Genomic DNA, 12,833 nt, shown 5'->3' with positions numbered 1-12,833 from the left:
TTTTAATGGTGTCCTTACTTGCCACATGGGTTACCGTGTGACAATTTCCAAGAGAGGAGGACAAAACCCTTTAAAAGAGGGCTCATCCGGGATTTGAACCCGGGACCTCTCGCACCCTAAGCGAGAATCATACCCCTAGACCAACGAGCCACAGAAGTGCTGCTTATGGGCCCCTTACTTGCCACATGAGTCACCGTGTGACAATTTCAAAGAGAGGAGGACAAAACCCTTTAAAAGTGGGTTCGTCCGTGATTTGAACCCGGAGCTCTCACACCCGAAGTGAGAATCATACGACTCGACCAATGAGCCACAAATACACTGTTTGTGGGCCCATTACTTTCCATTTGGGTTACCGTGTGACAATTGCCAAGAGAGGAGGACAAAACCCGTTTAAAGTAGGCTCGTCCGGGATTTGAAGCCGGGACCTCTCGCACCCGAAGCGACAATCATACGACTAGACCAACGAGCCACAGAAATGCTTTAATGGGCTCCTTACTTGCCACATGGGTTACCGTGAGACAATTTCCAAGAGAGTAGGACAAAACCCTTTAAAAGAGGGCTCATCCGGGATTTGAACCCGGGACCTCTCGCACCCTAAGCGAGAATCATACCCCTAGACCAACGAGCCACTGAAGAGTTTTAATGGTGTCCTTACTTGCCACATGGGTTACCGTGTGACAATTTCCAAGAGAGGAGGACAAAACCCTTTAAAAGAGGGCTCATCCGGGATTTGAAACCGGGACCTCTCCCACCCTAAGCGAGAATCATACCCCGAGACCAACGAGCCACAGAAGTGCTGTTTATGGGCCCCTTACTTGCCACATGAGTCACCGTGTGACAATTTCAAAGAGAGGCGGACAAAACCCTTTAAAAGTGGGTTCGTCCGTGATTTGAACCCTTACCTCTCACACCCGAAGCGAGAATCATACGACTCGACCAATGAGCCACAAAAACACTGTTTATGGGCCCATTACTTTCCATTTGGGTTACCGTGTGACAATTGCCAAGAGAGGAGGACAAAACCATTTTAAAGTAGGCTCGTCCGGGATTTGAAGCCGGGACCTCTCACACCCGAAGCGAGAATTATACCCCTAGACCAACGAGCCACAGAAGAGATTGAACGGGGCCCTTACTTGCCACATGGGTCACCATGTGACAATTGCCAAGAGAGCAGGACAAAACCCTTTAAAAGAGGGCTCATCTGGGATTTTAACTCGGGACCTCTCGCACCCTAAGCGAGAATCATACCCCGAGACCAACGAGCCACGGAAGAGTTTTAATGGTGCCCTTACTTGCCACATGGGTCACCATGTGACAATTGCCAAGAGAGCAGGACAAAACCCTTTAAAAGAGGGCTGGTCTGGGATTTTAATCCAGGACCTCTCACAACCTAAGAGAGAATCATACGACTAGACCAACGAGCCACAGAAATGCTTTAATGGGCCCCTTACTTGCCATTTGGGTTACCGTGTGACAACTGCCAGAAGAAAGCACGACAAAAAACTTTAAAAGTGGGCTGGTCTGGGATTTTAATCCAGGACCTCTCACAACCTAAGAGAGAATCATATCCCAAGACCAAGGAGCCACTGAAAAGCTTTAATGGGCCCCTTAATTGCCACATGGGTCACCGTGTGCCTGCCAAGAAAGGACAAAACCCTTTAAAAGTAGGCTCATCCAGGACGACTAGACCAACAAGCCACAAAAACACTGTTTTTGGGTCCCTTACTTGCCATTTGGGTTACCCTGTGACTGCCAAGAAGCCCTAAAAGGGGGCTCGTCCGGGATTTAAATCCAGGACCTCTCACAACCTAAGCGAGAATCATACCCTGAGACCAACGACCCACAGAAAGGCTTTAATGGGCCCCTTACTTGCCACATGGGTTACCGTGTGACAATTGCCAAGAGAGGAGGACAAAAACCCGTTAGAAGTAGCCTCGTCCGGGATTAGAACGCAGGACCTCTCGCACCCTAACCAAGAATCATATGACTCGACCAGCGATCCGCAGAAAGGCTTTAATGGGCCCCTTGCTTGCCACCTGGGTCACCGTGTACCTGCCAAGGGGGGACAAAACCCTTTACAAGAGGGCTCCGGGTTCTCTCGCAGCCGAAATGAGAATGATACTCGACCAACAAGCCACAAAAGTGCTATTTATGGGTCCCTTACTTGCCACATGGGTCACCATGTGACGCCAAGAGAAGACAGGACAAAACCCTTTAAAAGAGGGCTTGTGCAGGATCTCTCGCAGCCGAAGCAAGAATCATACCCCTAGACCAACGAGCCACAGAATTGCTGTTTATGGGCCCCTTACTTGCCACATGAGTCACCGTGTGACAATTTCAAAGAGAGGAGGACAAAACCCTTTAAAAGAGGGTTCATCTGGGATTTGAACCCAGGACCTCTCGCACCCTAAGCGAGAATCATACCCCTATACCAACGAGCCACAGAAGAGTTTTAATGGTGTCCTTACTTGCCACATGGGTTACCGTGTGACAATTTCCAAGAGAGGAGCAAAACCCTTTAAACGAAGTCTTGTCCGAGATTTGAACCCAGGATCTCTCGCACCCGAAACAAGAATCATACGACGAGACCAACTATAGTGCCATTTATGGGCCTTTACTTGCCACATGGGTCACCGTGTGACAATTGCCAAGAGAAAACAGGACCTCTCACAACCGAAACGAGAATCATATCCAGAGACCAAGGAGCCACTGAAAAGCTTTAATGGGCCCCTTAATTGCCACATGGGTCACGGTGTGCCTGCCAAGAAAGGACAAAACCCTTTAAAAGTAGGCTCGACCGGGATTTGAACCCGGGACCTCTCGCACCCGAAGCGAGAATCATACGACTAGACCAACGAGCCACAGAAATGCTTTAATGGGCCCCTTACTTGCCACATGGGTTACCGTGAGACAATTTCCAAGAGAGGAGGACAAAACCCTTTAAAAGAGGGCTCATCCGGGATTTGAACCCGGGACCTCTCGCACCCTAAGCGAGAATCATACCCCTAGACCAACGAGCCACTGAAGTGCTGTTTATGGGCCCCTTACTTGCCACATGAGTCACCGTGTGACAATTTCAAAGAGAGGAGGACAAAACCCTTTAAAAGTGGGTTTGTCCGTGATTTGAACCCGGACCTCTCACACCCGAAGCGAGAATCATACGACTCAACCAACGAGCCAGAAAAACACCGTTTATGGGCCCATTACTTTCCATTTGGGTTACCATGTGACAATTTCCAAGAGAGGAGGACAAAACTCTTTAGAAGTAGGCTCGTCCGGGAATTGAACCCGGGACCTCTCACACCCGAAGCGAGAATCATACCCCTAGACCAACGAGCCACAGAAGAGATTGAACGGGGCCCTTACTTGCCACATGGGTCACCATGTGACAATTGCCAAGAGAGCAGGACAAAACCCTTTAAAAGAGGGCTCATCTGGGATTTTAACTCGGGACCTCTCGCACCCTAAGCGAGAATCATACCCCGAGACCAACGAGCCACGGAAGAGTTTTAATGGTGCCCTTACTTGCCACATGGGTCACCATGTGACAATTGCCAAGAGAGCAGGACAAAACCCTTTAAAAGAGGGCTGGTCTGGGATTTTAATCCAGGACCTCTCACAACCTAAGAGAGAATCATACGACTAGACCAACGAGCCACAGAAATGCTTTAATGGGCCCCTTACTTGCCATTTGGGTTACCGTGTGACAACTGCCAGAAGAAAGCACGACAAAAAACTTTAAAAGTGGGCTGGTCTGGGATTTTAATCCAGGACCTCTCACAACCTAAGAGAGAATCATATCCCAAGACCAAGGAGCCACTGAAAAGCTTTAATGGGCCCCTTAATTGCCACATGGGTCACCGTGTGCCTGCCAAGAAAGGACAAAACCCTTTAAAAGTAGGCTCATCCAGGACGACTAGACCAACAAGCCACAAAAACACTGTTTTTGGGTCCCTTACTTGCCATTTGGGTTACCCTGTGACTGCCAAGAAGCCCTAAAAGGGGGCTCGTCCGGGATTTAAATCCAGGACCTCTCACAACCTAAGCGAGAATCATACCCTGAGACCAACGACCCACAGAAAGGCTTTAATGGGCCCCTTACTTGCCACATGGGTTACCGTGTGACAATTGCCAAGAGAGGAGGACAAAAACCCGTTAGAAGTAGGCTCGTCCGGAATTAGAACGCAGGACCTCTCGCACCCTAAGCAAGAATCATATGACTCGACCAGCGATCCGCAGAAAGGCTTTAATGGGCCCCTTACTTGCCACCTGGGTCACCGTGTACCTGCCAAGGGGGGACCAAAACCCTTTACAAGAGGGCTCCGGGTTCTCTCGCAGCCGAAATGAGAATGATACTCGACCAACAAGCCACAAAAGTGCTATTTATGGGTCCCTTACTTGCCACATGGGTCACCATGTGACGCCAAGAGAAGACAGGACAAAACCCTTTAAAAGAGGGCTTGTGCAGGATCTCTCGCAGCCGAAGCAAGAATCATATGACTCGACCAACGAGCCAAAAAGGTGCTATTTATGGGCCCCTTACTTTTCATATGGGTCACCGTGTGACAATTGCAGAGAGAAAAAAGGACAAAACCCATAAAAGAGGGATCGTCCGGGCTTTAAACGCGGGACCTCTCACACCCAAAGCAAGAACCATACAATGACCAACGAGCCACGGAAAAGCTTTAATGGGTCCCTTACTTGCCACATGGGTCACCGTGTCACAATTGCCAAGAGAGGAGGACAAAACCCTTTAAAAGTGGGCTTGTCCAGGATTTGAACCCAGGACCTCTCGCAACCTAAGCGAGAATCATACCCCTAGACCAATGAGCCACAGAAATGCTTTAATGAGCCCCTTACTTGCCACATGGGTTACCGTGTGACAATTGCCAAAAGAGGAGGACAAAACCCTTTAAAAGTGGGCTCGTCCGGGATTTGAACCCGGGACCTCTCACACCCGAAGCGAGAATCATACGACTAGACCAACGAGCCACAAAAACGGTGTTTTGGGCCACTTACTTGCCATTTGGGTAACCGTGTGACTGCCGAGAGCAAGGACAAAAAACTTTAAAAGAGGGCTCGTCCGGGATCTCTCGCACCTGAAGCGAGAACCATACGACTTGACCAACGAGCCACAAAAACGCTGTTTATGGGCCCCTGACTTGTCACACAGGCGTAGGTGTGACTGCCGAGCGCTCACGACCTTTCGTGACCCCCTTATTTGTCACTGGTCATCGTGTTACAATATGAGCGGTACCACTGTGTCTGAAATTTAATTGTACATTTTAGAGGGAGCCTGTGCAGTTACGAGCCAACTGAAGAATGCAATCTCTTCTCCTGGTTCGAGTTGGTACCCCAGCTGCAATGTTTTGGGCCAGCCGCAGGCTTTTAAGAGTCGACAACAGCCTGCTAAAAGAGTCAATTATCATCCAAGTGTATTGCAGTATTCTCTTGCCTTCATCTTCAAGATGTTCTCAATCCGGGACACCGTATTGATGTAAGAATGGACTCTTTGTTTTAGCTCATCCCGTTCACATAAAGTCTCTTCCATCTCCACGTGTGCAGCCTAGACAAGACGTTTAGAAGTTTGAATCGAATGTGACTCTACCGCCTCGCAGCGTATATATTTACTTACTTGATTCTCCTGCGTCATGGCGGCCAGGTCGTCCTGCAGCCTCCTGTACTCGTCGATGATCAATTCGTTGTCTCTTTTGAGTTGCAACAACCCCTCCTGGTGGTTTTGCAGGATCCTCTGAGCGGCCAGCTCGCGCTCGCGGCTTTTCAGTTCGACCTCCAGCTGTCTGCGACGCAAAAACCAGCAGATGACATGAGCAGCGTGGACTTCGGTTGCCTCTTTGGGATGGAGATACTCACATCAGATGTGTGTTTCGTTATTGCCCAGCCTCTTTTTCTGACAAAAATGGTGCGCTATTAGAGCATCTAAGTGTAAAGATGGCGTAAAAAAAAAAAAAAAGCATAACGATATCATAGAGGCAACCTTCTTGCCGAGCTGTTCCTGGAGAACCCCCAGCCTCTTGGTCTTCTTTGCCATCTCCTCCTGCATGACGTCCTTTTTTATACACAACGCCGAAAAAGAGATGCGGAGGACCTCGGCTTCCTGCTTGTGCTGGTAAAGCTGCTGACTCAGCGACTCTGGCGAAAACACATGGCGTGAATCGAGATAAAAAGGAAACAATACTCCACACACAAATTGAGCGCTACTTTCTCACCGATTATGTCCTCCAGTTTTTCCATCTGGCTGTGAGCGGCGTGCAACTCATTGTTCTTTACGGACAGCATTTGTTGGAGGTCTAAAAGCGCATTTTGAATCTGCTCTTGCTGTCGCCTTTAGACAAAATTAAGCGTTGTGAATGAAATTACAGTGATACCTTGACTTAAGAGTAATTCGTTCCATGGCCAAGCTCGTATTCAGTAATCCCTCGTTTATTGCGGGGTTACGTTCCAGACCACCCCCGCAAAAGATGAAGTCTGCGGAGCAATGACCAAAATTACTTTTTATTTTTTTTCCACTTGGAGTCACTATCCTCAAGTGAGCGAATGAGGGTGTACAGTTTGCTAAAGCGTTAACAATGTGCTTTTGTTTACACTGTATTTTGTTTGTTCAATACAACAATTGTAAAGACACCAGCGGCTGTGTCCATCTCCTTCTATCCTAACCACCTGTTATGGATTACATATTGTCCTAACTAGTGGTGGTAGGCTATATTAAATTAGCTAACGAAATTTATTATACTGTAGATGTGCAGTTGTGTAATGCAGCCTTTTGGGGGGCACAAGCCAGTGCAAACTGTAGGCCGGTCCCAAGCCTGGTTAAATGCAGAGGGTTACGTCAAGAAGGGCATCCGGCTTAAACCTTTGCCAAACAAATATGAGCATTCATCCAAAGAATTCCATACCGGATCGGTCGTGGCCCGAGTTAACAACGTCCGCCACCGGCGCCGTCAACCTGCATTGCGCCGTTGGAAATTCAGCTACTGTGGGTCGAAGTCGAAGGAGGTGGAAAGCGGGTTCTTCGGCAGAAAGGAGGAAAGCACAGAGCCTAGAACTGAATGCGGGGACTTCGAATGTTGGAACTATGACGGGAAAATCTCGGGAGTTGGTTGACATGATGATTAGGAGAAAGGATGATATATTGTGTGTCCAGGAGACCAGGTGGAAAGGCAGTAAGGCTAGAAGTTTGGGGGCAGGGTTTAAATTATTTTACCTTGGTGTAGATGGGAAGAGAAATGGAGTCGGGGTTATTTTAAAAGAAGAGTTGGCTAAGAATGTCTTGGAGGTGAAAAGAGTATCAGATTGAGTGATGAGGCTGAAACTTGAAAATGAGGGTGTTATGTATAATTTTATTAATGGCTATGCCCCACAGGTAGCATGTGACCTAGAGGTGAAGGAGAAATTCTGGAAGAGCTAGACGAAGTAGTTCTGAGCATCCCTGACAGAGAGAGAGTCGTGATTGGTGCAGATTGTTATGTACATGGTGGTGAAGGAAATAAGGGTGATGAACAAGTGATGGGTAAATACGGCATCGAGGAAAGGAACTTGGAGGGACAGATTGTGGTAGACTTTGCAAAAAGGATGCAAATGGCTGTAGTGAACACTTTTTTCCAGAAGAGGCACGAACACAGGGTGACCTACAAGAGCGGAGGTAGAAGCACGCAGGTGGATTACATCTTGTGCAGACGATAATCTGAAGGAGGTTACCGACTGTAAGGTAGTGGTAGGGGAGAGTGTGGCTAGACGGCATAGGATGGTGGTGTGTAAGATGACTGGTGGTGGGGAGGAAGATTAGGAAAACAAAGGCAGAGCAGAGAAACATGTGGTGGAAGCTGAGAAAGGACGAGTGTTGTGCAGCTTTTCGGGAAGAGGTGAGACAGGGTCTCGGTGGACAGGAGGAGCTTCCAGAAAACTGGACCACTGCAGCCAAGGTGATCAGAGAGGCAGGCAGGAGAGTACTTGGTTTATCTTCTGGCAGGAAAGGAGAGAAGGAGACTTGGTGGTGGAACCTCACAGTACAGGAAATCATACAAGGAAAAAGGTTAGCTAAGAAGAAGTGGGACAGTGAGAGGACCGAGGAGAGGCAAAAGGAATACATTGAGATGCGACACAGGGCAAAGATAGAGGTGGCAAAGGCCAAACAAGAGGCATATGATGACATGTATGGCAGGTTGGACACTAAAGAAGGAGAAAAGGATCTATACAGGCTGGCCAGACAGAGGGATAGAGATGGGAAGGATGTGCAGAAGGTTAGGGTGATTAAGGATAGAGATGGAAATATGTTGACTGGTACCAGCAGTGTGCTAGTTAGATGGAAAGAATACTTCGAGGAGTTGATGAATAAGGAGAGAGAAGGGAGAGCAGAAGAGGCAAGTGTGGTTAGTAAGGGGGAAGTTAGAAAGGCATTAAAGAGGATGAAAAATGGAAAGGTGACGATGACATTCTTGTGGAGGTATGGAAGCATCTAGGAGAGGTGGCTGTGGAGTTTTTGACCAGCTTTTTCAATCTTTGCGTGAGAAGATGCCTGAGGAATGCAGGAAAGGTGTGCTGGTGCCCATTTTTAAGAACAAGGGTGATGTGCAGAGCTGTGGGAACTATAGAGGAATAAAGTTGATGAGCCACACAATGAAGTTATGGGAAAGAGTAGTGGAGGCTAGACTCAGGACAGAAGTGAGTATTTGCGAGCAACAGTATGGTTTCATGCCTAGAAAGAGTACCAGAGATGCATTATTTGCCTTGAGGATGTTGATGGAAAAGTACTGAGAAGGTCAGAAGGAGCTACATTGTGTCTTTGTAGATCAAGAGAAAGCCTATGACAGAGTACCCAGAGAGGAACTGTGGTACTGCATACGGAAGTCTAGAGTGGCAGAGAGGTATGTTAGAATAATACAGGACATGTACAAGGGCAGCAGAACAGCGGTGAGGTGTGCTGTAGGTGTGACAGACGAATTTAAGCTGAAGGTGGGACTGCATCAGGGATCAGCCCTGAGCCCCTTCCTGTTTGCAGTGGTGATGGATAGGCTGACAGATGAGGTTAGACTGGAATCCCCGTGGACCATGATGTTTGCAGATGACATTGTGATCTGCAGTGAAAGCAGGGAGAAGGTGTAGGAACAGTTAGAAAGATGGAGGCATGCACTGGAAAGAAGAGGAATGAAGATTAGCCGAAGTAAAACAGAATATATGTGCATGAATGAGAGGGGTGGTGGGGGAAAAGTGGGGCTACAAGGAGAAGAGATAGTAAGGGTGGAGGACTTTAAATACTTGGGGTGAACCGTCCAGAGCAATGGTGAGTGTGGTCAGGACGGGTCCAACCAGGTTGGAACGGGTGGAGGAAGGTGTGTGTTATGTGACAAAGAGTCTGCTAGGATGAAGGGCAAAGTTTATAAAACAGTGGTGAGGCCAGCCATGATGTACGGATTAGAGACTGTGGCACTGAAGAGACAACAGGAAGCAGAGCTGGAGGTGGCGGAAATGAAGATGTTGAGGTTTGCTCTCGGAGTGACCAGGTTGGATAAAATTAGAAATGAGCTCATCAGAGGGACAGCCAAGGTTCGATGTTTTGGAGACAAAGTTAGAGAGAGCAGACTTCGATGGTTTGGACACGTCCAGGGAGAAATGAGCTAGAGGAAGACCAAAGAGAAGGTTGATGGATGTCGTGAGGGAAGACATGAGGGCAGTTGGTGTTCGAGAGGAGGATGCAGGAGATAGGCTTACATGGAAAAGGATGACGCGCTCTGGCGACCCCTAAAGGGACAAGCCAAAAGGAAAAGAAGATGTGCAGTTGTGTAACTTCAGTCAATTGTACTTTACAATAGCCATATAGCACTTTAGCTTCTTTTATCAAGTGTGAAATAATCCCAAACTTTGGACATTCGGACTTTTGCGCACTCTTTCCTCCTGGCTCGCACTTGCTACGTGAGTCTGCAGTAACGGTCTTTGCGAAAAAATAAATCATTGAAAAATCCTGTGATATAAAATTAATCCGCAATACATCCATCCATCCATTTTCTGAGCCGCTTCTCCTCACTTGGGTCGCGGGCTGTCAGTCCCAGCTGTCATCGGGCAGGAGGCGGGGTACACCCTGAACTGGTTGTCAGCCAATCGCAGGGCACATAGAAACAAACAACCATTCGCACTCACAGTCATGCCTACAGGCAATTTAGAGTCTCCAATTAATGCATGTTTTTGGGATGTGGGAGGAAACCGGAGTGCCCGGAGAAAGAGAGAGAAGCCCCGCACCTCAGCACTGTGAGGCTGACGCTCTAACCAGTCGGCCACCGTGCCGCCATCCGCAATACAATTAAGTACAATTAAAGCCTGAAATCATATAAAAAATAAATTGACCAAGAAACTGCTGGGAACTCAAAAAACTCATAAATTGGGCATTTCTGAGTCAAGGTACCACTGTGGCGTACATTAGACTTGATTGCGTCGATACCGCTGGAAACAAACCTAAGACCGGAGCCCACTTTGCTCTGCCGTGCCGCCTCCTCCGCATTCTGAACCAGCGCAGCAGAACGAGCATCCATCTGCCGCTCCACATCCCGTTCACGGTCCCGTAGTGCAAAAACCTGCGAACGCAGCTCCAGGTTCTCCTGCTCCAGCTTCACCCCACAACACACAAATCACGAGTCAGCGGAACAACGTCAATGGTGAGAAAGAACTGCTGGACTTTGAGGGAGGAGAACAACTCTTTGAGCCGTCACCTTATCGCGGTGGAAGGGTTTGTGTGTCCCAATGATCCTAAGAGCTAAGTTGTCTGGGGCTTCACGCCCCTGGTAGGGTCACACATGGCAAGCAGGTCCTAGGTGAGGGACCAGACAAAGCACGGGTCCCAAAACCCCTATGAAGAATACATTAAATGGATCTAGTTTTCCCTTTCCCGGATGCTGGGGGGGGGCCGACCTGGAGGTGGGGCTCGAAGGCGAGCGCCTGGTGGCCGGGTCTGCACCCATGGGGCCCGGCCGGGCACAGCCCGAAAGGGTAACGTGGGTCCCCCTTCCCATGAGCTCACCACCTGTGGGAGGGGCCATAGGGGTCGGGTGCAGTGTGAGCTGGGCGGTGTCCGAAGGCGGCGACCTTGGCGATCCGATCCGGCTACAGAAACTGGCTCTAGGGACGTGGAATGTCACCTCTCTGGCAGGGAAGGAACCCGAGCTGGTATGTGAGGTTGAGAAGTTGGGACTAGATATAGTCGGGCTCGCCTCCACACACAGCTTGGGCTCTGGTACCAGTCCTCTTGACAGGGGTTGGACTCTTTCCCACTCTGGAATCGCCCATGGTGAGAGGCGGCGAGCAGGTGTGGGTATACTTATTGCCACCCGGCTCGGCGCCTGTACATGGTTATTCACCGGGTGGGAAAGAGGGTAGCCTCCCTTCAGGTGGGGGGACGGGTCCTGACTGTTATTTGTGCATATGCACCAAGCAGCAGTTCAGAGTACCCACCCTTCTTGGAGTCCTTAGAGGGGGTGCTGCAGAGTGCTCCCACTGGGGACTCCGTCGTTCTGCTGGGGGGGACTTCAATGCTCACGTGGGCAATGACAGTGAATCCTGGAAGGGGGTGATTGGGAGCAACGCCCCCCCTCCGATCAGAACCCGAGTGGTCTTCTGTTATTAGACTTCTGTGCTTGTCCATAACGAACACCATGTTCAAGCATAAGGGTGTCCTCACGTGCACTTGGAACCAGGACACCTAGGTCGCCGTTCGATGATCAACTTTGTGGTGGTGTCATCGGACTTGCGGCCGCATGTCTTGGACACTCGGGCGAAGAGAGGGGCGGAGCTGTCAACTGATCACCACCTGGTGGTGAGTTGGCAGAATCCCCTGTCAGAAGGAGTTTCAACTCACACCTCCGGCAGAACCTGACCCACATCTTGGGGGAGGCGGGGGACATTGAGTCCATGTTCTGCACCTCTATTGCCGAGGTGGCCGACCCTGAGCTGTGGCCGTAAGGTGGTCGGTGCCTGTCGTGGCGGTAGACACCAACGATGCCGTCAAGCTGAAAAAGGAGTCCTACCAGGCATTTTTTGACTGTGGGACTCCTGAGGCAGCTGATGGGTACCGGTTAGCCAAGCGAAATGCAGCTTTGGTGGTCGATGAGGTAAAAACTCGGCGTGGGAGGAATTCGGTGAGGCCATGGAGAACGACTTCCGGACGGCTTCGAGGAAATTCTACCATCCAGCGTCTCAGAAGAGGGAAGCAGTGCACCATCAACACTGTGTATAGTGGGGTTGGGGTGCTGCTCACCTCGACTCGGGACGTTGTGAGCCGGTGGGGAGAATACTTTGAAATCGGGACTTTGTGAGTCGGTGGGGAGAATACTTCGAAGACCTCCTCAATTCCACCGACACGCCTTCCCATGAGGAAGCAGAGTCTGGGGTCTCTGTGGCGGGCTCTCATATCTCTGGGGTTGAGGACACCGAGGTGGTTAAAAGCTCCTCGGTGGCAAGGCCCCGGGGGTAAATGAGATTCACTCGGAGTTCCTAAAGGCTCTGGATGTTGTAGGGCTGTTCTGGTTGGCACGCCTCTGCAACATCGCATGGACACCGGGGACAGTGACTCTGGATTGGCAGACTGGGGTGGTGGTCCCCCTTTTTAAGAAAGGGGACCAGAGGGTCTGTTCCAAATACAGGGGGATCACACTCCTCAGCCTCCCTGGTATCCAGGGGTGCTGGAGAGGAAGGTCCGTCGGGAAGTCGAATCTCAGATTCAGGAGGAGCATTGTGGTTTTAGTCCTGGCCGTGGAACAGTGGACCAGCTCTTCACCGTCGGCAGGGTCCACGAGGGTGCATGGAAGTTCGCCCAACCAGTCTACATG

The 12,833-nt window shown here is 49.8% G+C and overlaps 1 protein-coding gene and 7 non-coding genes across 16 annotated transcripts in view; all 8 read right to left on the bottom strand.

Annotated features, from left to right (window-relative positions):
• LOC133406242 (centrosomal protein of 135 kDa-like) overlaps positions 1-12,833 on the bottom strand; it is a 37,305-nt gene that overhangs the window by 11,844 nt on the left and 12,628 nt on the right. For all 9 annotated transcript variants that reach the window (XM_061683709.1, XM_061683707.1, XM_061683706.1 and 6 more), the window contains 5 exons: positions 10,468-10,619; positions 6,231-6,346; positions 5,999-6,153; positions 5,636-5,797; positions 5,456-5,566 (listed from right to left, as the gene is read on the bottom strand). In XM_061683709.1, the coding sequence (XP_061539693.1) occupies positions 5,456-5,566; positions 5,636-5,797; positions 5,999-6,153; positions 6,231-6,346; positions 10,468-10,619 (696 nt within the window). The remainder of the gene's footprint in view (positions 1-5,455; positions 5,567-5,635; positions 5,798-5,998; positions 6,154-6,230; positions 6,347-10,467; positions 10,620-12,833) is intronic.
• Positions 79-150, bottom strand: trnap-agg (transfer RNA proline (anticodon AGG)). The gene has a single exon. It is a non-coding gene; the product is annotated as a tRNA-Pro (tRNA).
• On the bottom strand, positions 557-628 carry trnap-agg (transfer RNA proline (anticodon AGG)). Its single transcript has one exon. It is a non-coding gene; the product is annotated as a tRNA-Pro (tRNA).
• Positions 2,370-2,441, bottom strand: trnap-agg (transfer RNA proline (anticodon AGG)). The gene has a single exon. It is a non-coding gene; the product is annotated as a tRNA-Pro (tRNA).
• trnap-cgg (transfer RNA proline (anticodon CGG)) lies at positions 2,790-2,861 on the bottom strand. Its single transcript has one exon. It is a non-coding gene; the product is annotated as a tRNA-Pro (tRNA).
• trnap-agg (transfer RNA proline (anticodon AGG)) lies at positions 2,949-3,020 on the bottom strand. Its single transcript has one exon. It is a non-coding gene; the product is annotated as a tRNA-Pro (tRNA).
• Positions 3,268-3,339, bottom strand: trnap-cgg (transfer RNA proline (anticodon CGG)). Its single transcript has one exon. It is a non-coding gene; the product is annotated as a tRNA-Pro (tRNA).
• On the bottom strand, positions 4,921-4,992 carry trnap-cgg (transfer RNA proline (anticodon CGG)). Its single transcript has one exon. It is a non-coding gene; the product is annotated as a tRNA-Pro (tRNA).

The sequence above is a fragment of the Phycodurus eques genome, chromosome 8, assembly GCF_024500275.1.
Source record: "Phycodurus eques isolate BA_2022a chromosome 8, UOR_Pequ_1.1, whole genome shotgun sequence".
Lineage (NCBI taxonomy): Eukaryota > Metazoa > Chordata > Actinopteri > Syngnathiformes > Syngnathidae > Phycodurus > Phycodurus eques.
This window is presented reverse-complemented; position numbering and strand designations above follow the sequence as displayed.